This window comes from Danio rerio, chromosome 20 (genome assembly GCF_052040795.2).
Source record: "Danio rerio strain M-AB ecotype USA chromosome 20, GRCz13ab, whole genome shotgun sequence".
Taxonomy (NCBI): Eukaryota; Metazoa; Chordata; class Actinopteri; order Cypriniformes; family Danionidae; genus Danio; species Danio rerio.
The window spans coordinates 7,148,267-7,175,820 of record NC_141040.1 but is presented as its reverse complement, the minus strand read 5'-3'; the positions used below and the strand labels follow the sequence as shown (position 1 = coordinate 7,175,820).

The window sequence follows — 27,554 nt, the reverse complement described above, 5'->3', positions numbered from 1 at the left end:
CACCCTTCATAACCACAAACACCAGCTTCCAATACATTAGAAATGCCCTAGGAAACACTGAATACACACCCACAGACAATTAGCACATGAAAATCAATATATGAATCTCAGCTCTTATTAACTTAGAACACATCAAGACTAGATGTAGACCAGCTTAAACCTGATAAGACCAGCAAATCAGCTTAGGGAAGGTTATCAACACAGAGTGGCTTCACTTGGTAACTCATAAGCTGCGAGTTGTTGTGTGTATGTTTTATAAAGGGCAAGCGCTGTGTGACTCATCCCAGAATTAGCCATTTCCACCCAACTTCAGAACAGGAAGTGACCCGTATCTGGTCACAGGAAATCAGCGGGAAGTTTTTGGGTCGCCTGACCCTTTTATCAAGTTCTTCTTGACATTTCGAAGAATACGCTTTAGCGTTCATGTATACGCGACTTCGCAATACCCACATAAATGTCATTTGCAGTTCTCTTTTTGGGATAATAACAAGAAAACATTTGCACGTTTGCGTACGTGGTAAACCCGCATCACTTGTGCACATAGGAGGGGCCTGGGAGCTCCCTTTTTCTGTTACTATGGAAACGCAACCCCTTCCCACCAACCAGGACGTAGAACGGAGGTTCCAAACTGCAAGCTGTCATTGTGTGTGTGTGTGTGTGTGTGTGTTTGAGCAAATGTGTGCGTATATATGTATGTGTGTTGTTACTATCCAAATATAATGCAAGGAGACTGGTGCGTGTAAAGCTGTCTGTTCTCATTTTTCTGCTGTCTCTCTTACTCCTGAGACACATGTGCACACACACACACACACAAACATGCGCAGCGGAACTCCTTTGGAAGCAGACGTTTCTGAGGTGTTCATCTGACTGACTGCTATTCTTAGAGTCTCTCTACTCACAGAGGCCCTGGCAGAGAGAAATACACACAGATGAAAAGAAAAAATGTGTTCGCATATGTGTGTGTGAGTGCGTGTAGGTGTTAAAAATGCAGGGCCTCTGCCACCGGTAGGTAGAAGCGCTCAAAGAGAGCCTGTCTGGGTGCACGGGAGAAATTGAGAGAGGGAGCAGGTGAGAGGTAGATCAATAAAAAGCTAATCTGTGAAAACAGGATGGTGTAGAAGCAGGGGATCTCTCTCTGGCTTTCTCTTTTTTTTTGCGTCTTTCCCCACCCCCTTGCTTATCTGTCCATTTTTAGCTCCTGCTGCGTCTTAGACTGGCACAGTGACATGAGCATCAGCTGAGTCTTACTCTCTCCCGTACGAAAGAGCAAAGTGCTGTAACATCCCCGACAAAGGTCTTGAGATTGCAGCATTTCATTTGTCTAGCCAAGCACGCTAAATATGACAAATGTGATAGAGAAAAATTCATATGGTGACGGAAACCATGGGCCCTCATAAACATCTGTTCTGCAGAATATCCAATTGTCGCCTAATCTAAAATGTCATTTATCAGACGTTCTCTTTTGAAGATATACAGTTGTGTAGTAAATGCATTCTTAATTTAGCAATGACACAATGAGCGCAGTGCTCATGTTGACACTTTTGTTTTAACCAAAAACACATGCTAAATGTTTTACCAAGTGGTGTTTAAATTGACTTACTTTTATTGAACTTTCATTTTATGAACCTTCATCTCCTCAGTTCCCACATGAAAGTCTGAAGACTCATTCTGTAGGCTTATCCTGAAAATGTACCCCTATATGTATTTCTGGAGATCACTAATTATGTAGCTAGAAGTACGTATAGCTGCATTTCATCTTTAAAATGAACTCTACGGGACTGTTACCAGTTTGTTAAGTAGCTCGTTGTGTATGTCGGTGGACTTGAGATGCAGAGAGAAGTTGACCACTGCGATGGGGTTCGAGTCTGTGAAAGAACGGTTCCTGAAAGCGAGTAAGACAAAAACAGATGCCAGCAAGTAAATAACAGGGTGGGAATGTAGTAATAATCAGATGAGGGCTTTCCTTTTATTAGCCAACCCAAGCTCATTCTGAAAACGTAGACCCGTGGATGTTTCTGGAGACCAAGAAATATGGCCTGGGAGGTACGTATTTATGCAGTTTTTGCGAATCCATGAGAGGCCGATGTGTGTGCTTTTTTCGTATCTAAAATTTCTTGCAGGAGTGCCGTTCACACCCACGCTGTTGTTGCACAAGCTAACCAGAGGCCGCTGTCGAACGACCGTCTGACTGACTGAATTTCTGAATGATTGACGCCACATTCACACGGGGCTTCAGCGTTAACGCTTGACTGGAGGCGTGTCTGAAGTTGGGACTGTAGGGATGGTCATAGAAGCGTCAGCCATTGAAATTCAGTCAGCAATAGGCCACTGTCTAGCTGGTGTATTTGCATAAAGCGATCTGATTGGCTGACACTTCAGCAACGCTTGACGTCACCCATTCACAGTGTTCTGCAGAATAGCCAATTGTCACCTAATCTAAAATGTCATTTATCAGACGTTCTCTTTTGAAGATATATAGTTGTGTAGGTAATGCATTCTTAATTTAGCAATGACACAATGAGCACAGTGCTCATGTTGACACTTTTGTTTTGACCAAAAACACATGCTAAATGCGAATTATGTAGCCGGTATACGTACGGCTGCATTTCATTTTTTAAGCGAACGCTACAGGGTGGTATGATGCTGTTCCTTTTCGCCAAAGAGCTTAGAATGACCAAGAGGCGACACTCAATAGAACGTTCCATTGCAACAGCAGCGCCCAGCAACAGCCCTGGATTCCGCCATTTTGGAGTGAAAGTGATCGGCTGTCCATTGGATCTCATTACTGTCGCAATGGCAAGCAGCTGCTTTGTTTTTTATTTATTTATTCAAAAAGCGCCTTAAAGTTGAGATACAACCTGAAAGACGACAATACAACATGTATTATCATGAACATCAGCACTTTTAATGGTTAATTTTACAGACTTATAATATGCATGTTGTTCTATTGGAGTTTTCAATCCAAAATGGCCGCCTCTAGTGGCTGTTTCCCAAATTACACCAGAGTGTCGCCTCTTGGTGATTCTAAGCTCTTTGTTTTCGCTCTTACCAGCTGACTGCTTACCTCCATGTGGAGGGCTTGCCCGGCGCAACCAGTTTGTCCAGTTAGCTTGTCGTGTACGTCAGTGGACTTAAGACGCAGAGGGGAGCTGACCATGACGACCGGGTTTGAGTTCGGGGACGAGCGGTTCTAGAAATCAGGCAAGACAAAAACAGATTCCAAAAAATAAAGTGAACAAGATCATATCAGGGTCAGAATGTGGTAAAATCTGAATATGTGGTAAAAATCAGACGGGCTTTTCTTTTTCTGGATGAGTTTTGTAAATTGTTGGTTGGGTTTGTGGTGCTTGATATTGCTGTTGGCCGGCCTATGTTCATTCAGAGTTCCTATTGCATGCAAAGGCAACCATGGGGGAACTGATGATCTGAGGGGGAATTAGTTCTTGGGGAACTGACACTGGTGGCAAAATTTCAACTGTTCTCTGTAGGCGCATTGATCTCTGTAAACCACAGGTGTGTGAATATAGCTGTCTATATAGCTGTTGTGTAGATAGTGTCCATAGCTTTTACCTGATCCCAGAGCAGTTTTATAAATTCAAAGATGATTTAAGGCAGGGATGTCAAACTCGATTCTTGGAGGGCTTTAGCCCTGCACAGTTTAGTTCCAGCTCTAATTAAACACACCTGATCAAACTAATTGAGTCCTTCAGGCTTGTTTGAAACCAACAGGTAAGTGTGTTGGAGCAGGGTTGGAACTAAACTGTGCAGGGCTGCGGCTCTCCAGGAATTGAGTTTAACATCTCTTATTTAAGGAGACCTTTAATGTGCATTTGACATTTTTATAATTAAAAGAAATATATCCAGTGCACATAATTTCAAATTCATCTAAACGTTGCTCTCTGCAGTGTTTTTGTTATCATTATATTGCTAATTCTGATCCTAAAGGACATAATAATAATAATAATTTTTACCTGTCAATATTTTGGCCACTGATTGGGTTTTAAATAACAGGTTTTATTTAGAACTTTTATGACTTTTCACTTTTGTTTAGGATCTCAATTAATGTTCTTGTGTGATTTTTGTTTTAATATTTGCCATGTCTGATGTGATAGCTTCATCGCACAGAAACCAAAATAATTACTGTTATAAGTCAGAAGATCATGATTTGTGGCCCCACTATAGAGACAGTGTCCCCCACCCTGACAGAACTGGACTTATGAAGTGTTAAATGTGTCAAAACTTTTGCCCTCAATTAAAATTCTTGTTAAGTCTGACGTCACACGTCACAGTTTCACCAGGCGTCATCATACTATATGTGGAGGCTCAACAAATAATACTAATAAATGCTCAGTACACTAATACATATAATATCATGATTGTAATATGATCAGACACTCAGACAGTAATTCATTTTAAATATATATATATAAATGTAAATTAAACAGCACTGTCAGTGGTTCACCCTTATTGCACTATTCAAAATTATTTAGTAATGTTTTTTTGTGAAACGAATCTGTGTGAGACGTGGACAGATGATCAATAAAATGTCCAAACACACTAATGCCTCGAGCAAACACTCCATTGTAAAAATAATGCAATGCTCTGAACTAAATAAATCAATCCCAACAAGTTCAGAACAGTATATAGATTATGTTAAATTAGTCGGGTGGAAGTAAACTGACTGGGTGGGCTTCTGTAATGGTGAATGGCAGCACTGATGAACAAATCAGCAATACCTGATACATGTTGGGTTAGTTACTTCAAAAAAGGAACTAATTACTTACTAATTTCACCATTAAAATTGTATTGGTGACACTTTACCTGAAGGGATGTTTATAAGACGGTCATTAAACCTTTATAATCATGACATAAATGTGAATGAGATTTGATCTTTGCTTATAACATCTATCACTAAGCGTCATTAGCTCAGTTTATTTATTTATTTATGTATTTATTTATTTTTCATTTTTAAACAGGAAAATATTAAAAGATAATCAGGCCTGACTCAGCATGAATGCTGTTTTTTAAGCAGATTCCTGCTCTGCAGAACATAAAAACAGACAGACATCTCATCCATAAACACAGTACAAACAATCACCAAACATATAAAATAGAGAAAACCAGGCTACTATCTTAGTGGCTACAGCGATAGTTGACCATCAGTTGACGAGCATGGGATTATTTAAAAAGTCTCAGTGTTGGTATTGTTTTGAGATGTTGTGGGATCTCATTTCAGGCTTTTGTGTAAACATAAAAGAAAGATCTCTGTCCATAACAGTTTTTAAAAGCCGGTAAAGGCAAACATCTATTTGTTACAGATCTGGTGGAATGATCAGTTCTTGTGTTGAGTTTTGGTACCAAAGCACAAAGGGCTGCTGAGGTAGCGCTATTTAAAATTTAATAGTACAGTTTAATACCCGTGTTCATAATGTAGTTTTGAAATGTTAAAGCTTTAGAAAGTGATAAAGCAAAACAGTGATGTGTCCATCCAGAAAGTCTGTTGTGGATCTTATAGGCCCTATTGTACAGTCTAGCTATTGGCTCCAAGATATCGTTTGTTGTGAGAGACCAAACAGGCAAACAGCAAGACAAGGTAGACAAGATTATGGTATGCAGATAAGTTTCTAAAAGAGAAAAAGACAAATTTGTCCTAATTTTGCCATTAACAAATAGCTTTGACATTTTAGTTATGACATTTTAAATGCAAAGATGTCTTTTGTTTATGACAACTTGACATAAACAAACCACAATCCACAAACCTTCATCTTTTTCATGACAACTTGACAATTCCAAGACATAACTTGTCATAAATCTGTCATAAACATGACTGCCATGAAGCCATTATTATGTATTATTATGTAACTGTACATATATATATATATATATATAAATATATATATATATATATATATATATATATATATATATATATATATATATATATATATATATATATATATTTAAAGTCAGAATTATTAGCCTTTTTAAAAATATTTCCCAAACAATGTTTAACAGAGCAAGGAAATTTCCACAGTATGTCTGATAATATTTTTCTTCCTGAGAACGTCTTGTGTGTTTTATTTTGGCTGGAATAAAATCAGTTTTTGATTTTTAAAACCATTTTAGGGACAAAATTATTAGCCCCTTTAAGGTATACATTTTCTTGATAGTCTACAGAACAAACCGTCGTTATACAATAACTTGCCTAATTACCCTAACCTGCCTAGTTAATTAATATCCTAATAAATAATATAATATAATATTGAAAATTTTTCTAAAATATTATTTATTGTCATCATGAAAAAGATAAAATAAACCAGTTATAAGAAATGAGTTAAAAAAAACTATTATGTTTAGAAATGTGTTAAAGATATCTCTCTGTTAAACAGAAATTGGGGGGAAAAAACATTGGGGCTATCAATTCTGACTTCAACTGTATTTAATGTTTAAATGTTTATAAAAAGTGTTTAAAAGAAAAACCACTAATGCAATTCACTTGTGTTCAGTAAATAAATTTCACAATGTTGACAAGAGTTTTCACAGGGATGAGCTCCGAGACGGTTACCAGCCATCAACGCCCTGCTGTGCGATCAAAAAAGCAGGCCAAACAAGCAGGATGCCCCAAAAATATGAAACCGTTTCTGAGCGGCGTACTAAAATAACTTCCAACTGCCCTGAAGGTTTGGGTGATAGCTAATGAAGGATGTCTAATGCCATAAATTGCAGGAGTGCATCACTTACGAGTCTCTCAAAAGCCTGATTCAATGTCAGCCTTTAATTATCACATTTATAAGATTCATGGATCCTTCAGAGGTGTTAACGGATATGTATTGTGATCGTTCTGACAGCTAGCGTTCTGTTGAGTGCCAGCTCGGCTTATCTGAAATGTATTTACTGAGCATAAACAGCTTCTTCACAATAAATCCGAGGAGCTGCCAGATGGATATAAAGTTACAGATCATACTCCGTAGTCATGTTTAATCAAGTGCTCATAAATAACACAGAGCATGCTCCCCTGCCACACATCCCACACACCGTTCAGTGTTTTAACGTGTCTAACTTGCGCTTTGGTGTCACGGTTTGATTGAATGATGTCTTTTTGATGCCTACTGATCACAAGCTACTAAAACAAGAAGATTCTGGGTTATTTGTCTGCTTCAGGGGATTGGGATGTTTTGGGAAATTTTTAAGGATGCTGTTTAGATAGCCGAACAAAAGGCGTTTCTATGATTTTGTGATTTTAAATTGCAAAAATGTCCACGCTTTTATTACGTCACGGTTAGACTACTGCAATTCAGTTTACTGTTGGATTTAAAAATCACAAATTTGCGCTAACACTTTACAATAACAGTACATGAATAGTGATGTATTAATATGTAAACTAAACATTAGTTTATTATGTATTAATGATGAGTTAAGGTATGCACTAATCATTAACTTTAACTACAACAGGAGTCACATGAGTTCATGTGAAAATAACAACTACCTTAATTACCTGTTATTACATGTTGTTAATTAATGTATTCAACCCAGGCTCATTCCAAAAACGTAGTCCAGCGCACGTTTCTGGACACCGCAAAATATGTCCTAGGAGGTACGTATTTGTGCAGTTTTTGTTTTCGCGAATCCGCGAGAGGCTGCTGTGTGCGTTTTTTCCAACCCGGGCTAATTGTGGAAACGTAGCCCCGCGGACGTTTCTGCGGACAGCGATTTACGTCCCGGGAGGTACGTATTCGAGCGTTTTTTTGTTTTCGCGGCGTTCGCGCCCGCGCAGTTCTCGCGCGAAAAGCCGCCGGATCGGGAAAAAAAAAAAAAAGCAAAAGCCCTCGTCTTGATTTCGACCGCGTTTTCGGATCCCGCCGCGTTCTCGCCTTCATTTTTCGGATTCCGTTTTTCGTCTCACCTGATTTCCGGAACCTGCTGTTCCCCGGACTCGATCCCGGTCGTCGTCCACCGCGGCCGGCTCCTCCTCCTCTTCGTCCGGGGCCTCCGCTCCGCCGACGCAACGCTGTGAGCTAGGCGGACGAACTGATTGCGTCGGGAAAGCCCTCCACTCGGAGGCGAGCCGTCGGCCGGCGAGCGCAAAGAGGAGGGGCGGAGCGGCGCCACACCACCCCGCGGCGTTCGCTCGGAAAAAACCAAACCGGCCACGTAAATCGCGGTCTCCAGAAACGTCCGCGGGGCTACGTTTCCAGAATGAGCTTGGGTTGGTTTTTTTGTATCTCGAGTGCCGTTCGCGCCCGCGCTGTTCTCGCGTCAACCCACCAGAGGCCGCTGTCTGACTGAGCGAATGATTGACTGCGCGACCGGCCAATCGGCTGACCCACCCTCCTCCTTCCCTGAACCCAACCAGTTTTACCGATTGACCCGCCCGCCCGATTACTTCCCTAAACCCGAGCAACAATTTAGAAAAGCCATCTAGAAAAAGAAAAGCCCTCGTCTGGTTTTTTTTTTTTACCACATTTTCGAATTTCACCACGTTCTCACCCTGTTATGAACTAGTTCGCTTTATTTTTTTGATTCTGTTTTTGTCTTACCTGGTTTCTAGAATCGCTCTTCCCCGGACTCGAACCTGGACGCCTTTGTCAACTCCTCCTTTCTGCATCTGAAGTCCGCCGACGCACACGATGAGCTGACCATACAAACTGACTGCAGCGGGAAAGCCCTCCACACGGAGGTAAGCGGTCAGCCGGCAAGAGCGAAAGGGAACGGCGTCACACTGCCCCGTAGCGTTCGCTTAAAAAAATGAAATGCAGCCATATGTACCTCCCAGGATGTATTTCGTGGTCTCCAGAAACGTCCGCTGGACTATGTTTTCAGAATGAGCCTCGGTTGAATGTATTAATTAACATTTAAGTTTACGCTAAATGTAACCGATATGAACTCATGAGCTGTTAATGTATAGTTATGTCATGACTTTACTTGGAGGGGCACATGAATATTAACTCATCCTTAACTACTCATGAACTCCTGTTCATGTTGATGTTGACAGAACACTTTTCTATTGTTATTCAGTGTAAACTCACTTGTTGGACGTGCACAAGGAGTTCATGAGTAGTTAAGAATGGGTTAATGATGAAGTGCCCCTCCAAGTAAAGTCATAACATAATTATACATTATCATGAGTTCATCATGGTTGAATTAAGCATAAACAAATGCAGTAATTAATACATTAATTAACAAACAATCATGTACTAACAAGTAAGTAAGGTAGCCGTCATTCACACTCATATGAATCATGTTGTAGTTAAAGTTAATTATTGATTAGTGCATACCTTAACTTATCATTAATTCATACTAAACTAATGATTAGTTTACATATTAATACATCATTGTTCATGTACTGTTATTGTAGAGTGTTACCAAATTTTCTTGCCAAAAGGCTGGTCTGAAATGCTGCTGCTAGGTTTATTTGTGATAGTAGGAAACTTGACCATATTACCCCTCTTCTAAGGGGCCTCTCCATTGACTGCCCATCCAAATCAGAACTGATTTTAAAGTGCTTTTACTGGTATTTAAATCCCTTCACTATCTAACCCTATACCTACCTCTCAGAGTTATTGCATTTTACACTCTCATAAGATCTCTTGGATCAAGTGATCAAAATTTTCTTTTAATTTCTCAGTCCAGACTGAATCGTAGAGGGGACAGAGCTTTCTCCGAGCGGGTCCTCGGTTATGGATTAGAATGGCTCTATCACTATTGATTTTTAAATCACTCCTAACGTACCTATGTAGCTTGGCTTTTTAATATTTTAATAGTCCTTTCTGCTTATTTTTTTATTTATTCTGTTGTTTCTCTTGGCTTATTTTTATGTTTTTATATTCAATTATACTCTTTTTATTTTTCCAAGTGATGAGTCGTGGCTGGAAGTGCATCCGCTGTGTAAAACATGTGCTGGATAAGTTGCCGGTTCATTCTGCTGTGGCGACCCCAGATAATAAAGGGACTAAGCCGAAAAGAAAGTGAATGATGATAGTCTTTTTATTTTACTGTGACTTATGTACAGCATTTTGGTCAGTCTTGTGGCTGTTTTTAAATGAGCTCTATAAATTAATGAACTTGAACTTGAAAGAAACCGTGTTCAGATGAGATTTGGAACATCACAGATCATTTAAATATAAATAATGTTTAAAAGATTTATATGACCTTGAGCGTTTTTTAAGACAAATCGGTAGACCTGTAAACACACTCGTTTTTTTATGGGTCAGAAATGATAGATAGATAGATAGATAGATAGATGGATATATAGATATATAGATATTCATATGTTGGCCGAGAAAGCTCAAGTTAAGAAAACACATGCAAACTCATACAGAAATCTAATATATACAGTTGAAGTCAGAATTATTAGCCCCCCTTTGATTATTATTATTTTTTATATTTCCCAAATGATGTTTAACAGAGCAAGGAAATTTTCACAGTATGTCTGATAATATTTTTTCTTTTGGAGAAAGTCTTATTTGTTTTATTTCTACTAGAATAAAAGCAGTTTTAAAATTTTTAAACACCATTTTAAGGACAAAATAATTAGCTCCTTTATTAGGCTATTTTTTTTTTTTTTGATATAGTCTACAGAACAAACCATCGATATACAATAACTCGCCTATTTACCCTAACCTGCCCAGTTAACCTAATTAACCTAGTTAAGCCTTTAAATGTCACTTTAAGCTGTATAGAAGTGTCTTGAAAAATATCTAGTAAAATCTTATTTACTGTCATCATGGCAAAGATAAAATAAATGAGTTATTAAAACTATTATGTTTAGAAATGTGTTGAAAAAAACATCTTCTCTCCGTTAAACAGAAATTAGAGTAAAAAATAAGCAGGGGGGGCTAATAATTCTGACTTCAACTGTATATATACGTGCACATGCAAATTCCCACTACACATTTATATACAGAAATAGAGGCCGCCTAGGGCTGTGACAATAACCACATAACCGCATCACCACAGTAATAAATTACTGACGACTGTGTTGAGGGGTTGGGTGTATGGGAGTGAGGTTAAACACTTAAGCATGTGATTTGTTGCTTTACCTCCATGAGGTTTAAAATGAACACAAAATTCTTATCTCAGATCCCCAAAAACACCAGAGCACCCGCTTCAAATGTTATCACTCGATTGAATGGGCATTATCAGTGGTTATCAGTTAATAGATATGGGCCAGAAGCGGCCTTCTGCGTCTACTGGTAGGCTCAGAAGGTTATTATCATTCATCAACATTGTTAATCAGCTATACTTAGGGGCGGATTTACCCAACACGTGAGGTATGCAACAGCTTAGGGCCCCCAAAAAATAGGGGGCCCCATCCAATGCCAAGAAGCCTATATTAATCATCCTAAAGCTATTCTAACATTATTCTATCATATGTTGAAAAATCTGTCTATAACCATTACGATTTTGACGTTATTCTTTAATAAACAAGGGGGTATGGAACGTTTCTTCCACACTGCACATGCAAATATTAAATCTAATCACAAGTAAGGCTAATTTACTACATAGTTCGAGAGCTTGCTTTTTATTTGTGAATACATTGTATTTAATTTTAAATTAAGAAGGTTCCACTTAAAATATATTTTAACCTACAGTTTATTTACATAAAAACCCTGAATCTAGAGAGAAAACAAATATCTCTAGAGAAAGACAGTGTTTTGAGTTTCAATGCTGGAATTGCTTAGTGCCCCCAAATTACTAAGTCCCCCCCTGGCTATACTAATAGAGAAGACTCCAGATCCAGATCTGTAACTGTGATTAGATTATTGTGACAGTTGGGTTTAGGGTTGGGGTAGGGGGTAGAGGTTAATTAAATACAATTAATGGGAAATTGAATAAACAATATAAATAACTCTTGTTAAATTTTGGCCGTATGTGATCTATAGCTGATTAACCATGTGGATGGATGATAATAGGCGCAGAAGGCCCCCATTGACCCATATCTATCAGCTGATAACCAGTGATAATGCCCATTCAATCGAGTGATAACATTCGTATTGGGTGCCACAGACCTTTTACCACTCACTTTTTGGGTTTTGGGTTCCCCCAACATTGTGGTCTTACCTATCTGCCGTGGGATTCTACTTGCATGTGTTGTGAGAATTTCCTTGTGTAGGCTATGTGTGTTGTCAAGTTGATGAAGATGTTTTATCAGTTTGTTAGTGTTTTGCTTTACTTTTTTGTTTTCTTGCAGTACGTTTGAACTTCCTTTGGCCATTTTCAACACTGATTATAATTTAGCAAATATATCTTGAGCTCAAATCATCGGTAATGCTTAATTTTGATGGTCCATTTGAGTATTAGTAGACTGCTTAATATCAGTTGATACTGCTCCTTTATCAGACATTTAACTGACTTTGCAAGTGTCAAAAAACCCTAACCCCAACCTAACCGTCTACTTACAATCTAATGAGAATCAGTTGGCATGCAGATTCAATGTAACTTAAATTCAACAAACAACACCATCAAAATAAAGTGACCAAATCATCATATTAGAATGATTAGAATAAAGCAACACCTAAAGCGGAAGTAAAACTACTGCAGCTTTGCATCATAGTGCTTTTGTGGTCAAGAGTATCTATTTTATATGGAGTAATTTATCAAATTCAGGTATCATTCTTGGAGTGAACATACTTTCAGATCTAGAAATTGGAAAATACTAAATACCAACTTTGGTTTATTTTGGTTGGAGTTTGTACGTTTGATTGGAAAGTTGTCGGGGTCTTATGGACGCGCATATCTGCTTCTGTTCTGAGTTTAAGTTGCGAGCAGGACTCGAGCGCTCTTGACGACTAATTGAGCCGTCAGACGAACTTAAGAAGCTCTTCATGAATGAAGGAGCGAGCACACCTCCTCAACCCCATTGTCCCAACGTAAAAATCCACTTAGGCACCCGGTGCTAATCAATTACGCCGCAGATGCGCGACAATAAAAGATGAATACGATCAGTAATCCGCAACACCTGCTTCGCCGCCGGATCGGTAACGGCACTCCAAACAAAGGCTCGAGCAGGAATTAAAGTGCTTAATTAAAAGGCCACTGATCAGCGTGCTATTTATAGGCGCACGGCGGGGAGACTCTCCAGGGTTATTTCTGTTTTTGCGAGGCGAATGGAAAAAAAAAAAAAACATTTGCTCGTTTCATAAACGCTTTCGAGCGTCATACATGGAGACTGCCCTTTTTTTCTCTCCATTTAAGACGAGCCCTGTCAGAGCTGCGCTGCTGTCTTGTCTTATCTTTTTTGAGGACTGGGAGACGTGCCTGGTTTCTCAATCTCGGGCTGACATTGCGCATGCGTGATCCGGCTGCAGCTCTGAGATGCAGCTGTGGGATGCGGAGAGGGGAGTCCCGACTCTGCGTGGTCGATGTTAACCTCTTTCTGGGGCCGAACAAACGCTACGGGTGGTCTGTTCCCTGGAGACCGCCTTGAGGAGGAGGAGAGCGAGCGAGCGAGCGAGCGAGAGAAAAGAGGAGGCGGGTGTCTGCTCTCGGTACAACAGTCACCAACCTGTGGATGGTGGCGGCGCGTGCTGCGGATTAGATACAGTCTCGCGCTGGGGTCAGTGTGCGCGAGCCCGTCTCGAGGCGCGACAGTTGCCACAGAACAAGTGCTGGAGATGCGAAGAGCTCCGGCTGTATGAATGGCCCCGTTATGGAGGAAGTTCCGCTTCCCAGAGTCCGCACGCGGCGGAGGAAAAGTCGCTGCCTGGCCGGAGCGTGCGAGCGCGACTTTGACTGCAAGGAGCTCGAGACTCTCTTCCAGAAGTACAACCTGAAGCTGGAGCAAACCGCCACGCTCAAAGCGCTGGCCATCCTCATCCTCGCCGCGTCCGCGCTGGCGCTCGTGGAGCTGCTGTCCGCCGGCTCGCGCTTCACCGTGTCCAAGGGCTCGCACCCTGTCCACTGCGTCATCTTCACCTCACTCTTCATCGTCACTAACGTCAAATACCTGCAGGTCACGCAGCTGCAGCAGATCGCGCGCCTGGCGCTGCTCTTCAGCTTCACGTTCGCGCTGCTCTGTTGCCCGTTTCCCCTTGCTCTGGGTCACGGGACGCAGGGCACGCACGGGCCTGACGCGCCGAGCACAACACCTGAGCAAGGTGTGTGGCAGCTGATGCTCGTCACCTTCGTTGCCTACTCTCTGCTCCCAGTCAGGACGCTTCTGGCGGTTTTGTTCGGCGTCCTGGTGGCTGCGTCGCATTTCATCGTCACGGCGACATCGGTAACTGCGCGAAGACCTCGCGTGTGGACTCCGGTAAGTTGTGGCATTGGAGATTTCTAGCTGTTCATTGTGTTTGGCGTGTGTATGGGGTGAACCAGAAGTGATTAGTGCGCTCGGGTGAGCGTGAGGGCTGCGGGCGCTCGCTCTGCACGTGCATACAGGTGGCATGAAGTGCGCGCGAGGGCCAGTTTGACTTCAGCACCACAGAGTGTGGACAGTTCCCATAGAAAGTCAAGTCAATGGAGTCATTTAGAAACCTTCTCTGGGGGAAAAAATAGGATTCCAACAGAATTTACAATTCCTTCGTCATATATTCAACCTTTACTTGTTCCAAACTTGTTTGAGTTTCTTCTGTTGACGCTGAAAAACATTGACTTAGTAAGAAAAACAAATCCCATGTCAGTCAATGGTTACAGGTTACCAGCTTTCTTAGATTGCAACAGACATACACATTGTAGTTTAGCCAGAGTAAATGGTAAACGTTATACGAATCATCTGAATATGTCAGGTCAGACCCAACAATATATATGAGTACCTAATAATATCTAATTTAATAAAAACTGTTGATTAAAACTCATTTTATCGTAACTGTCAAACCACTGCAGGCGGTGTCATTTATTTTTTTTTTTGTCACAACAAATGACTAATGCCCAACATTGGAGCACCCCTGAGTCTGAATAATTTAATTAAACATTGGCCAGTGCATTAGGGATTTATGAAATGAGTGCAAAAAGGAATGTGGGTCAAAGACGGGAGGTTCTCTCTTGATCTCAAATTACCTCTACATATGTTTTATAAACAAGCTAGGGGTCTTATTTACTTAGTAGATCAGGTGGGTTATTACTTACTCATTTACTTTTATGGATGCTTAATGTGAATATGGCTGAAATAATGTTCCAGTCTTCATTCAGCATAACAGATGTACTGTGTTTATGTAAAAAGCTCACACATCTTATTCTGACCTCTACTTATGAAGTGTGTCTACTTATAAAGTATGCAAAAGAATAACTGATCAAACTTTGTTAGATACTGAATGATTAAAAACTTTCTTGCTGAGAATTAAATTATTGGATGGCAATAGTGGCAAGGTGTAAACAATCAAAATGACAACTAATTAGTATTGTGAGGCAGCACTAATATCCTAGCTTTGTGGGTTTCCTTCGGTTGCCTCTTCCCCCAGTGTGTATGGGTGTTTCCCAGTGCTTGGTTGCAGCTGGAAGGGAATCCGGTGCGTAAAACATACCAAAATAGATGGCGGTTCATTCTGCTGTGGCATCCCGTGATAAACAAAGGACTAAGCAGAAGGAGAATGAATTTGACATTTTTATAACTCTCCATAATTATTACACTAAAACTTTTTCGTCTGTATCTTCTGTAAAGCATAATAAAAATATGATATTCATTTTTTTTTTGCTCTTAATTAAATAAATACAAGAAACATAAGAACATTTGAATCTGTAACACTTTTGTTTTGATGCTTTAAGCTTATACTTTGACTTTGACCCATACTTTAAAGTTATTAGTGCTATTTAAAATTTCAGAAGTTTCTATTTGCCTGAGACTGTAAAGCAATACAGCCTGTGCAAGAGTGCCGTTGTGCTGAATATCAGGACAGCTTTGATTTGACTGTATACAAAATCACAAATTTGAGTGTGACATTGCACACATCGAAACATGTATCAAACAAACATCTTCATAAACAGAGAACAGGAGTATGAGCGCAGAGATGTACAGTATTTATAGCACAAAGGGGTTTCAATCCTTTATTAGATCTAAATATTTTGCTGTAAACCTGATGTTTTGTAGTCTAAATGGATCCTGCAACTCTTTTAGGTCATGTTCAAAGTTTAAAAACATGCTTTATATTATAACATCAGACTAATATTGAGATCAACCAAGTACGAAAATGTGGTCAATTACTCACCTTCATGTCATTCAAGTCTTGTATGACCTGTATCCCTCACTGAAGTTCGAAAGGAAGATATTTTAGCAGATGTCTCTCTCTCTTTTTTTTAGTAGTAACCTTAACTGTTTGATCGCTGACATTCTTCAGACTTTTTTGTTTTGGGGTAAAAATAAAAGAGACTGAAGTGGAATAGCCCCTTGAGATGAACCGTCTAATTTTCGAGAGGGTACCTAAGAAGGTTATAAATCAGAGTACTTCACATCATAACAAACATACAACTAACAAAACACAAACAAACAAACAAACAAGCAGAACACCACCTGAAACACTTCCCACAGTCTAAAGCCTAAATAAACAAAAAAATATAATTAAAAGTACAAACAATTTGATATACAAATAAATAATAAACATTTAAATTGTAACCGATAATAAAAAGATCCTCAAGTTTATTCCAAAAAAGAAAATAAATTATCCATAAAAAGACTAAACGACATAATTAATCTGAAAGAGAAAGGGAGATTGTTCCAGTCAGAAGGAGCTTTGTATTGAAAGGCAAACGGCCACTTTCTGTTGCAATTCTGGGAACAAAACAATAATTCTGTTGCATAATGAAGAAAATATGAGGAGAATGGAACAAAAAACTGCTTTAAATAAGAGGGAGAACTAAAGTAAACACATTTCAAAAGAAACTAAAAACAATGATACTGTCTGCGGAACTTGGGTTGAAGCAAGCCAAGAGTTTCAAACGCTCTCGGAAATAAAGGTACAAGAGCTGTCTATGGGTTGGTACCTTTTCAAAAGATACACATTTGCACTTAAAGAGTACATAAAGGTTCATCAAAAGCTTATATTTGTACCTACACATTTCAAGAGTTCACACTTAGCTGATGATTGATTATAAGCAAGTTTGGCATGCTGTCCCGGGAGAGAGCCCTGAGCTCGAACGTTCTTGAGCCCTGGGCTCCCTCCCGTTTGGAGGAAGAGAGGGGAGCCTCGAGCTCAGGTAGATCTCGACAACTCCCCTTTTTATAATAGCTAAAGATTAAGATTGAAGGCTATTAAAAGATATGCTGCATTATTAGATTACTTGTATTGAAATTTAGATTTAACGATTAACTTGTTGTGCATGTTTGTGGAATGTGGGAGGAAACCGGAGAACCCGGGGAAAACCCACGCAAGCACGGGAAGAACATGCAAACTACACACAGAAACGACCACCGGCCTGTTAAGGAACTAGAACCGGTGACGTTCTTGCTGTGAGGCGACAGTGCTAGTCACTGAGCCACCGTGCTGCCCTATGGAGGGAAAGGTGAAAAGGTAGGGGTGGAAGGGGGGATTCTTTAAATCGAAGATAACTGTAGTGAGAAAACCCTGGCTCTTTATAGTGGTTAGGAATGGCCTGATTGGTGGATCAAGCATGCTAATGCAGAACCAGCCGTGTTCAATCATAATCACGTGCTCCTCTCGAAATTAGTTTATGAATAAACTTCACTTTAAGAGGTAGACTTTTGTACTTTTTAGGTACTAATATGTACCCTTGAGGTATTAAATTGGACCATTTATGTACAAATGTGTGGATTTAAAAAGGTACCACTCCAGTGACAGTTCTCGTACCTTTATTTTTGAGAATATGCAATGATGAGTTCTTTACTGACATCTTAAAACAAACCTACATAGAGAATTGAAGGCTAAAATAAGAATGTTCACACTTGTTATTCTGTTGTGTTCATTTCTTCTCCAGACCAAATGTGGAAATAATAGTAACTCTTGATTAGCGGTCACACTTGTTTTGTTTTTTACCACCAAACTAAAACAGTCAGAACCTAAAGGAACAAGGCATCATTTCACAGGAAAATGTATGTACTTACAGTTACATTTAAAACAGCTCTGTGTAAAAGGATTACAGCTGCTTGTTCAAACTACCTGTTTAAAATGAGCTGAAACCACAATTCTTGTAATTTCTTTGGCAATTTATTTGTTTTATGTTGAGTCCACTTATATTTGTAAACCATTAAGTTAACTTAAGCATTTTGTATTGGAACAACATGAAGGAATTGTGTTGGTCCAACTACCTGGGGTGCGTTTCCCAAACAACGACATAACTCGTCGTAAATTAAATTAAATCAAATCACTTTTATTGGCACATCACTCATCATAGCAAACGTGCTGAAGATGATGTGACAATAAAAGTGATTAGATTTGATTTGAACTCGCGGCTGAACTATCTAACTTCGATGCATTGTTTAGGAAAAGAACAATGTAGTGATGAGTGTTTTCAAAAACCTGTAGTTTTTCTGTCGTAGATCCATTACTCTAACCAAGTTAGTTAAAACGTAAAATGCACATAATGATGATCTAAACAGGGGGGAGTAACTACTTCTTTAAAGAAGAACCCCATCGTTTCTTTGTGCAACTTATTTTGTTTAACACAAACATGCATTTAAAATCAAATCCAATAATAGATTTGGTAAAAACATGCACTCTCTTTCCATATTAACTGAAATATATGTAAATGGCACATATAGGGCCTATGATTGCTTTATTATATTATTAATTAAAAGACATATCCTATTCTAAAACATAAAATCGTTAACAAAGCTAACAAGTATTCTAAAATTGTATAAATCATAAATAAATAAATAAATAATATTGAGGCTATTTATTATAAAATAAAATATTTATTGTTTTTTAGAAATGAAAAAATCATACTTTAATAATAATAATATTAATATTAATGAAGATGATGACGATGATGATGGTTATTTATTATTATTATTATTATTATTATTAGGATATTGTTTATTTATTATGGGCGACGCAGTGGCGCAGTGTGCAGCAAGTTCGCCTCACAGCAAGAAGGTCGCTGGTTCGATCCTCGGCTCAGTTGGTGTTTCTGTGTGGAGTTTGCATGTTCTCCCTGCGTTCGCTTGGGTTTCCTCCGGGTGCTCCAGTTTCCCCCACAGTCCAAAGACATGCGGTACAGGTGAATTGGAAAGGCTAAATTGTTCGTAGTGTATGAGTGTGTGTGTGTGTATGTTTCCCAGAGTTTGTTTGTGGCTGGAAGGGCATCAGCTGCGTAACTTGCTGGATAAGTTGGCGGTTCATTCCGCTGTGGCGACCCCAGATTAATAAAGGGACTAAGCCGACAAGAAAATGAATGAATAAATGAATGTTTATTTATTTAGAATTTTTTAGAAAAGTCTTCTTTTACAATTTGACACATGTAAACTACAGCAGAAAGTTCTAACTAGCAAGCCCATGTCATACACAGTATAGATACTTATTAAATAACCCACTATAAATTAAAAGATTTAATGTATGCTTTTTGTTTTCACAAGCTTTGGAGACATGACATAAATTCCACTTTTAAATAATAGATCACCTGTAGCTTTCGATATGAGGCTGTGTTCAAAATGACATCAAGGTTTTTAAGGTGCACTGCGAAGGGAGCACAATTGTACACATGAAGATCGCTAAAACTGAACTGTAAAAATAGTTTGAAAGCCAATTACACCTGAGCGAGATGACCTTAATGCTTTTTTATTTTGAATAATTCCAACTTTCATTGTTAGAATGTTCTAAATGAACAGGGCATAGGGGGATAAGTGGGAATAGCACACAACCAGGAACTATGTTTCTAACTACAGCTCCAGAGCTGTAGTTGCGAGTGCTCAAGTTTGCGGCGCAGTTTCCAAATGTTCTTTGGAGCGACGGATTTGGAAAATGGCAAATCAACGAACAATGTTTGTACTGATGGAATTTGCGACCTTAGTTGGCTAACGATGGTTTTGGGAAACACACCCCTGTGCAACTGTTAGCAGAGCAAGTCTCATGATGTTAATGTGAAGATCTTTCAATGCATTGACCTTTCATTTAATCTGGCAGACAGACTCAATGACACATTTCAGTTCAGCTCATAACCTCTGCGTGCGCACTGATTTACAGAGCGCTGTGACAGGTTCACATGTCTCACAACATCCTTGTTAGATGCTAAATGATGTTTGTGACAAACTCTCACACAGAAATTGCAGCCTCCGTCATCAGAAACCAAACCTGTGAGAACAGGGACTGGATTCGGTGACCTACTAAGCCTTGATTTCATTGAAAATGCCGATAGAGTGCTTAAAATCCAATCAAAATGCTCCAAAGACCTTAAGCAAAGAGGATCGATGCAAACTCATTAAAATCCACCTGATCTAAAAATATCAGCGCGCCACTTCACATTAAAACCACATCATCATACGCCACACGGCATATACAGTATTTCTTTATTGCACTCCATATTTCAAGAGCACTTCACATGTAGACACAAGTGTCACCAGTCACATGCTGAGTTAATGAGGGATTTTTTTCTCACAACCTCTCAATGTGACTGTCAAAGCGTAACCTTGGTGCACATCATGCATTTAAATACAGGACGATCCGCCGTTTATAAGCCATGCACAGTGCTACACTTTAAAGCTGGCATGCAGTGAAAGTTGCAGTAGAATTTTCTTTCCTGCTGTGACGGAAATCAGTGTTAAATGACTTGTGCATAAAAATGTAGGAGGGGGGATTTGATTTTGTCTGTCGGGAATTGATCGGATCGTTTGTTTTTGGTCGATGTCATGTGATTGACAGCTTGTCCTGAACCCATGTGAGTAAAGATGACAACAGAGAAGATACAGTAAGAGATGTGGTTGTAAAAAGAAAGGGGGGCTATTTTAAATAAAGAATAAGGGCACATGTGTTTAATAATGGCGGTGCGGTGGCGCAGTAGGTAGTGCTGTGGCCTCACAGCAAGAAGGTCGCTGGGTCTCGGCTGGGTCAGTTGGCATTTCTGTGTGGAGTTTGCATGTTCTCCTCGTGTTCGCGTGGGTTTCCTCAGGGTGCTCCGGTTTCCCCCATTGTCCAAAGATATGCGGTACAGGTGAATTGGGTAGGCTAAATTGTCTGTAGTGTATGGGTGTGAAGGATTGTGTGTGGATGTTTCCCAGGGATGGGTTGCAGCTGGAAGGGCATCCGCTGCATAAAACTGTGCTGGATAAGTTGGTGGTTCATTACGCTGTGGCAACTCCGGATTAATAAAGGGACTAAGCCGATAAGAAAATTAATAAATGAATGAATAATAATAATAATAATAATAATAATAATAATAATAATAATAATAATAATAATAATAATAATAATAATAAAAATAATAATAATAATAGGGCGAAGCAGTGGCGCATTAGGTAGTAGTGTCGCCTTACAGCAAGAAGGTCGCTGGGTCGCTGGTTCGATCCTCGGCTTAGTTGGCGTTTCTGTGTGGAGTTTGCATGTTTTCTCCGGGTGCTCCGGTTTCCCCCACAGTCCAAAGACATGCAGAACAGGTGAATTGGGTAGGCTAAATTGTCCGTAGTGTATGAGTGTGTGTGTGAATGTGTGTGTGGATGTTTCCCAGAGATGGGTTGCGGCTGGAAGGGCATCCGCTGCGTAAAAACTTGCTGGATAAGTTGGTGGTTCATTCCGCTGTGGCGACCCCGGATTAATAAAGGCACTAAGCCGACAAGAAAATGAATGAATGAATGAATAATAATAACAATAATAAAACATTTTTTTGTGCCAGTGCTTTATATAACAACATTAAAATTACAATGTTAATATGATGTCCTCAGACATTGCTAAAATTACATAAATAAAGGCACCTGCCAACTGTTTTCGTTTACTCACAAATGTCGTTTTTTTACTCGCTTCTTTTGCTTGGCAGGGGTTCATTTTAGACCTGCTTGTGACCTGAAATTTGATCAGATCGAGTATATTTTATTCCGTTTTGCTCATACGCCTGCTATAAATATGGTCTACCAAGTTAAATGCTCACATTTATAAGCCCTCACTTGGATATTCTATTAAAAATAATAATAATAGTAAAAAGGATTCAGTATAATTTCAGTGTAACTTTAAAGTCTTTAAGTTACAACCGATCAATAGTCAATTCCCATTTACCAAAATAGCCACTTTGTTTATTAGCCTTGTTACCTAATATTATTAGCATCATAACCTTGCTAACGGTTTGTAATAATACCAAGGCTCTGTGCTGTCCAGCAAATGGCCTTCACTTTCATTTACAAAGGGCCTATTAAAAGAATACCAGAACGCTGGGTAATCTAATTTTCCATTCCTCCATGAATGAACATTACAAAGCTCTTAATAGGCGTCTGTTTGAAGTGACGTGTCTCGAAAGCTGCACAATTGCGGATTCTTTGGGTCAGAAGAGCTAATCTGCAGTGATTTTCAAGCTATCTAACGTGTGTGTGTGTGTGTGTGTGTGTGTGTGTGTGTGTGTGTGTTAGAGCGGTTATGTCCGCCTTGCACTCGAGTTTATCATCTCAGTATGGATTGAAAAAAAAAAAAACGAACCCACTGCCCCCTTTTTCAACATCAGTTTCTGCTTCAAGTTATACTTTTGCTCTATGCCCCCCTTTTTTTCGCTTGTTCACACACACAAATACTTGTATATATGGTTTATGAGGACTCTGCATAGGCATTCACACTGTATTCACACTGTAAAAAATGCCTCAACCTCTACCCCTAAACCAAACCCTCACAAGAAACTTGTGGCAAATGTTGAATGTCAAAAGACCCTGCTAAGTAGCATTTCAAATTATGAGGACACAATGTCCTTGTAAACCAGCTTAAAAGAGTACAACTTGTGGCAAGGTCATGCACATGCCATTATACACTCTCAGAAATAAAGGTACGCGACCTGTCACTGGGGTGGTACCCTTTACAAAATAAACCTGATTTAACGTCCACAAACCGGGATTGAAACATCTTTTATAATTGTTCTGACACGTGGCCGTGCTGAGGAAGTAAATGTGAAGTAAATTGCTGTAATTCATTACACATATGCACTGTTTTAAAGCATTTTAAACTTGCAAAACTCACTCTTGATCACATTTGATGACGATTGATGATCCTAGCAAACTGAACAGATCTTTTATTCCCTGTTTCCTTGCCACATCCTGTCTTACTGATAAGATTATACGCGTTACTAAGGAGACATGTTAATATGCAGCTGTCAATCAATTCGGTGGGCGGGTGGGCATATGCACAAATACTTGTATATATGGTTTATGAGGACTCTGCATAAACATTTTGTATTCAGACTGTAAAAAATGCCTCAACCTACCCCTACTCCTAAACTAAACCCTCACAAAAAAAATGTGTGAAATTTTTTTAATGTCAAAAGACCCTGCTAAGTAGCATGTCAAATTATGAGGACATAATGTCCTTGTAAACCAGCTCACAAAAGGTACAAATTTCTACCTATAAGGTCCATATTAAAAGTTCAAGAGTACATATAAGTGCCTAAAAGTACAAAAGGGTTCCTCTTAAAATTTGTAGGTACTAATATATACTTTGCGGTACCAATATGCACCCTTCAAATACAAATGTGTACCTTTTTGAAAAGGTACCACCGCAGTGACAGTTCGCGTATCTTTATTTCTGAGAGTGTACAGTTGAAGTCAGAATTATTAGCCCCCTTTGAATTTTTTCTTTTTTTTTCTTTTATAAATATTTCCCTAATGATGTTTAACGGAGCAAGGAAATTTTTACACTATGTCTGATAATGTTTTTTCTTCAGGAAAAAGTTTTATTTGTTTTATTTTGGCTAGAATAAAAGCAGTTTTTAATTGAGCTGAGTCATTTGATTCAGCAGTCTACACGTGTTTAATGAAACGTACGCACTAAGTTTTATCACGAACACGCTAAATTAACAAAAAATGTCACTAAATGCTTCTTTAGAGTGGAGATGAATAAACATGTAAAGGTTTTGCATCCTGATGGGAGTTCGAAACATGCCTCGTGCTGCGGATGCCCAGTAATGCACAGTAAACAATTTGGGGCTTGCATTTTCAAAATAAAAGTCCCACATACATAGTGAGTGAAATACAGTGCACGCTTAAAATAACTATGGGGGGGAAATGATCACTGTTGTATCACTAGAAAACGTTTGGCGTATCAAATGCAGCCTGAGGCGAGCATATAAATGATTTCAGAGCTTTTTTTTAATGATCTCACAGCTGCATATGAGTCTTGTTCTCTTGATGATGTGGCTGTTCATCAGGTCCAGATGAATGACCTAAAGTAGGAATACATGCAAATGCAGAGGGTGTGGCCCATGAGTCTTGTCACAGCTTGTTTTGTGTTCTGATTGGCCTGTTGTTGATTAGAGTTGTACACTAGTGGAATTTACATGCAAACGAGGAAACAATAGGGTCTGAGGCTAAAATTATTCCTTTATTTCCTTTTATTACTCTACTATGCCTTGGTATACCCAAATTTTCATTATAGGGCACCTTTAAGTCGTCTGCTAAAAAAAAAAACAAAAAAAAAAAACTCAAGAATTGTGTGATTCAGCTTGTTTTAAATAAGTAGTTTGAACAAACAGCAAACATCTTTTTTCCAAGCATACAATTTAGTGTCCTCATAAGCCACATTAACTTCTACACACACACACATACACCCAGAATGCCACCCTTAATCACTGAAAGTTCGTATTCAGTCGCCAAGTGTTGTTAAATGTCAGAAACCTTCTCCATGCTCTGATAAACAGAGATGGTCACACAAACCCTGTTATTTCTCTCTCTCTCCCTGTTTGTAGCTGGTAGCAAACGCAGTGCTGCTGGTCGGTGTGAATCTGTCGGGTGTGTTTGTGCGAGTCCGTACTGAGCGTGCCCAGAGGAAGGCCTTCCTACAAGCCAGAAACTGCATCCAACAGCGCCTGCAACTAGAGGACGAGAACGAGAAACAGGTCAGACTCACAGCACACACGCGCTTGCATACAGGTAAAACCAGCAGATGCATGTTTTTGACGAAATGATCAGCTGTTTCATTCCCCCCCTCAAGTTAAAGTTGCAGTTTTGACAGGTAATTACCTCGCAAGATTGCTTTCATCCCCCCTGACTAGCTTAAAGGTCAAGCTTTCTCTGCAAACATACTGTCACGCGCACACACACCAGTGTATGTACTCACAAAACAGTTGCGAGATGGGGTCTGGGGTCAGACGGCTGACTTAGTTGGTATTCAAGCTGTATGCAACTATAATGTCATTACAGTCCACCAAAAACAGCTTAGAACAGACTCGTGAGGGAGAATAACAGCTTTGCATTGTCATTTGACTAGTTTCGAGGGTATGATTTTTAGTCTTCATGGAAGCAATCAATTTCTAGTTTCTAAATCTACAGCTTATTATGCATAATTTATCAGCGTGTGTGTGTGTGTGTGTGTGTGTGTGTTATTTATTTATTTATTTTTTTGCAAATGTTGTTACCCTTTTAGTTCTACTAACGCAACTATGAGTGGGATTATAACTATCGTTTTTGCAAGGCAAGTGCGCTAAAGCCCCATTCACACTGTCAGCGACTTTATCGCTGTTTATGCAGAACAATCGCACTAGTTATGTCAAGTCTAGTCATCTTTATTTATATTGCACTTATACAATGTAGAGGACGTTCTACCAAACGTACATTATCTAAAATAAAAGCATAAATACAGTGAATAAAAGGTGTTTCATCCCAAACATTTCTAAAATGGACTGATGGTTGATTTCTGTGAGTTGTTCTTTACAGAAGTATGTCATTTATTTGGCTTTCAGATTTATTTATTTTTATTTTTATTTTTTTATTGTATGCCCATATTCACAAAACATTAACATCAAAATGTTTTAACATATTAAAGAGAATGTACAGTCTTGAGAGTGAAAGTAACAGAGAAATTAATGTAAAAATAAATAAATAGGTGAAGAATAATTGAAGGTACAATTACATCATCTTAGAGTAGTCTTTAAGTGTAGGTTATAACAAAAAGTGTAAATGAATGTCAAGGATGTTGTATTAATTTAAGAGAGCTCTTTTATGTACTCCCAAAGGGGAGACCAAATTGACCAAAATCTATCAGATTTTTTCATGTTTGTCATTGGTAAGTTTTTCTAATGGTAGCCATGTAGCAATCTGTGATATCCACATTTTAAAAGATGGAGCTTGTGATGCAGACCAGAGTAGCAAAATACATTTTTTAGCTAAATATACCAATACAATAAATAACTGGAATGCATCTTTTTCAAACAGATTATTTGCATTAAGATTCAATAAGTACAGAGCTGGGGTCATGTCAAAATTTAGCTTAAGAATATTTTCCAGTACCTTATGTATTTTCTTCCAAAATGGCAAAATTTTGTCACAGTCCCAAAAACTATGAATGAATGTACCTTGGCTTTCAGATTTTTGTTCTTTATTAAAAACACTTTAAACATTTACAAACCCTGTCATTGTCCTTGTCCTCAGCCCAATTGAACATACAGCTTTAATATTTAGTTAGTTATTTAAAAAAAAAAACCTTCAGAAATAGCAAGTTTAGGTTGTTCATATTATTCACACACATTGATTTAAATGTATAAATAAATTCTACAAATAAATACTACAAATGTGTACTACTGGTCAAAAGTTTGGGGGCAGTGCAGTTTTTAAATCCTTTAAAATAAGGTCATCCTGCTCACAAAGGCTGCGTTTATTTAATCAAAAATACAGTACAAATTGAGAAAAGTTTTTGCACTATAAAATAACTGTTAAAAAATAATTTATAATTAAATTTTTATCATTTATTTCGCTGATTTTAATGATGAATATTTAGCACTTCAGGATTCTTCAGAAATCACTCTAATATTATTATTATTAATATTAATGGTAATCAGAGTAAAGCTATAATGACTGGAGTAATCCTTTTATTTGAAGCTACATGCAATAAGAAAGCAGTTATTTAAAATTTTAATAAGTATTTACCTTTTTTAAAGGGGTGGTCCACCACGATCTCATATTTTAAACTTTAGTCGATGTGTAAAGTAGCTGTGTGAACATAAACAACATCTCTGAATGTAAAAAGTTCTAAGTTCGATGCAAAGGGAGACCTTGGTTTTTACAGAGTTAGCTTAGCAAAGCCTACAATGAACGAATTTTGGGGACTACAAAAAAATACTTCCGCCCCCTGTGACATCACAAGTTCGTTTACTACGCATCCCACACTGCGCATGCAGGTAAGGGCCGTGGCCAGAAGCACTGTAACGTTATAGCAGAGATGAAGCTAAAAATGCGTCTAAACAGCTGTTTCCACAGAGCTTCGTCTGTTTATGTATTTGGGCTTCCAAAGGACAAGACACAAAGACAGAAGTGTCTTCAGTTCAATATTAATTATCTTCCAGAGAATTATAAAATACTCAGCAAGCATGATTTGACAAAACAGCTCCAGAATCTCTCCCAGTTCAGTGCTGGATTTAGCTACAATCTCCTCAAAGCAGAAGTTGTAAGCTACAAGTGTTTTTATTTGTTAAAATCGATCATGACATGTACAGTGTCCAACGTTAACGGTATGCTGTAGCAATGATGTAAACAATGCGAAATGCTGCTTTGCGGG

General features: G+C 38.8%; 3 protein-coding genes across 5 annotated transcripts in view; 2 read left to right on the top strand and 1 right to left on the bottom strand.

The window, feature by feature from the left end:
- Positions 1-27,554, top strand: part of dsc2l (desmocollin 2 like) — a 1,349,056-nt gene that overhangs the window by 294,407 nt on the left and 1,027,095 nt on the right. The window lies entirely within an intron of this gene.
- Positions 1-27,554, bottom strand: part of tns3.2 (tensin 3, tandem duplicate 2) — an 817,627-nt gene that overhangs the window by 346,870 nt on the left and 443,203 nt on the right. The gene's annotated exons all lie outside the window — the stretch shown is intronic.
- adcy1a (adenylate cyclase 1a) overlaps positions 13,250-27,554 on the top strand; it is a 122,260-nt gene continuing 107,955 nt past the window's right edge. Inside the window, 2 exon segments of one of the 2 annotated variants that reach the window (NM_001168349.1) lie at positions 13,250-14,251; positions 24,751-24,900. In NM_001168349.1, coding sequence (NP_001161821.1) covers positions 13,634-14,251; positions 24,751-24,900 — 768 coding nt within the window. In that variant the 5' untranslated portion in view covers positions 13,250-13,633. 2 annotated transcript variants of the gene reach the window in all.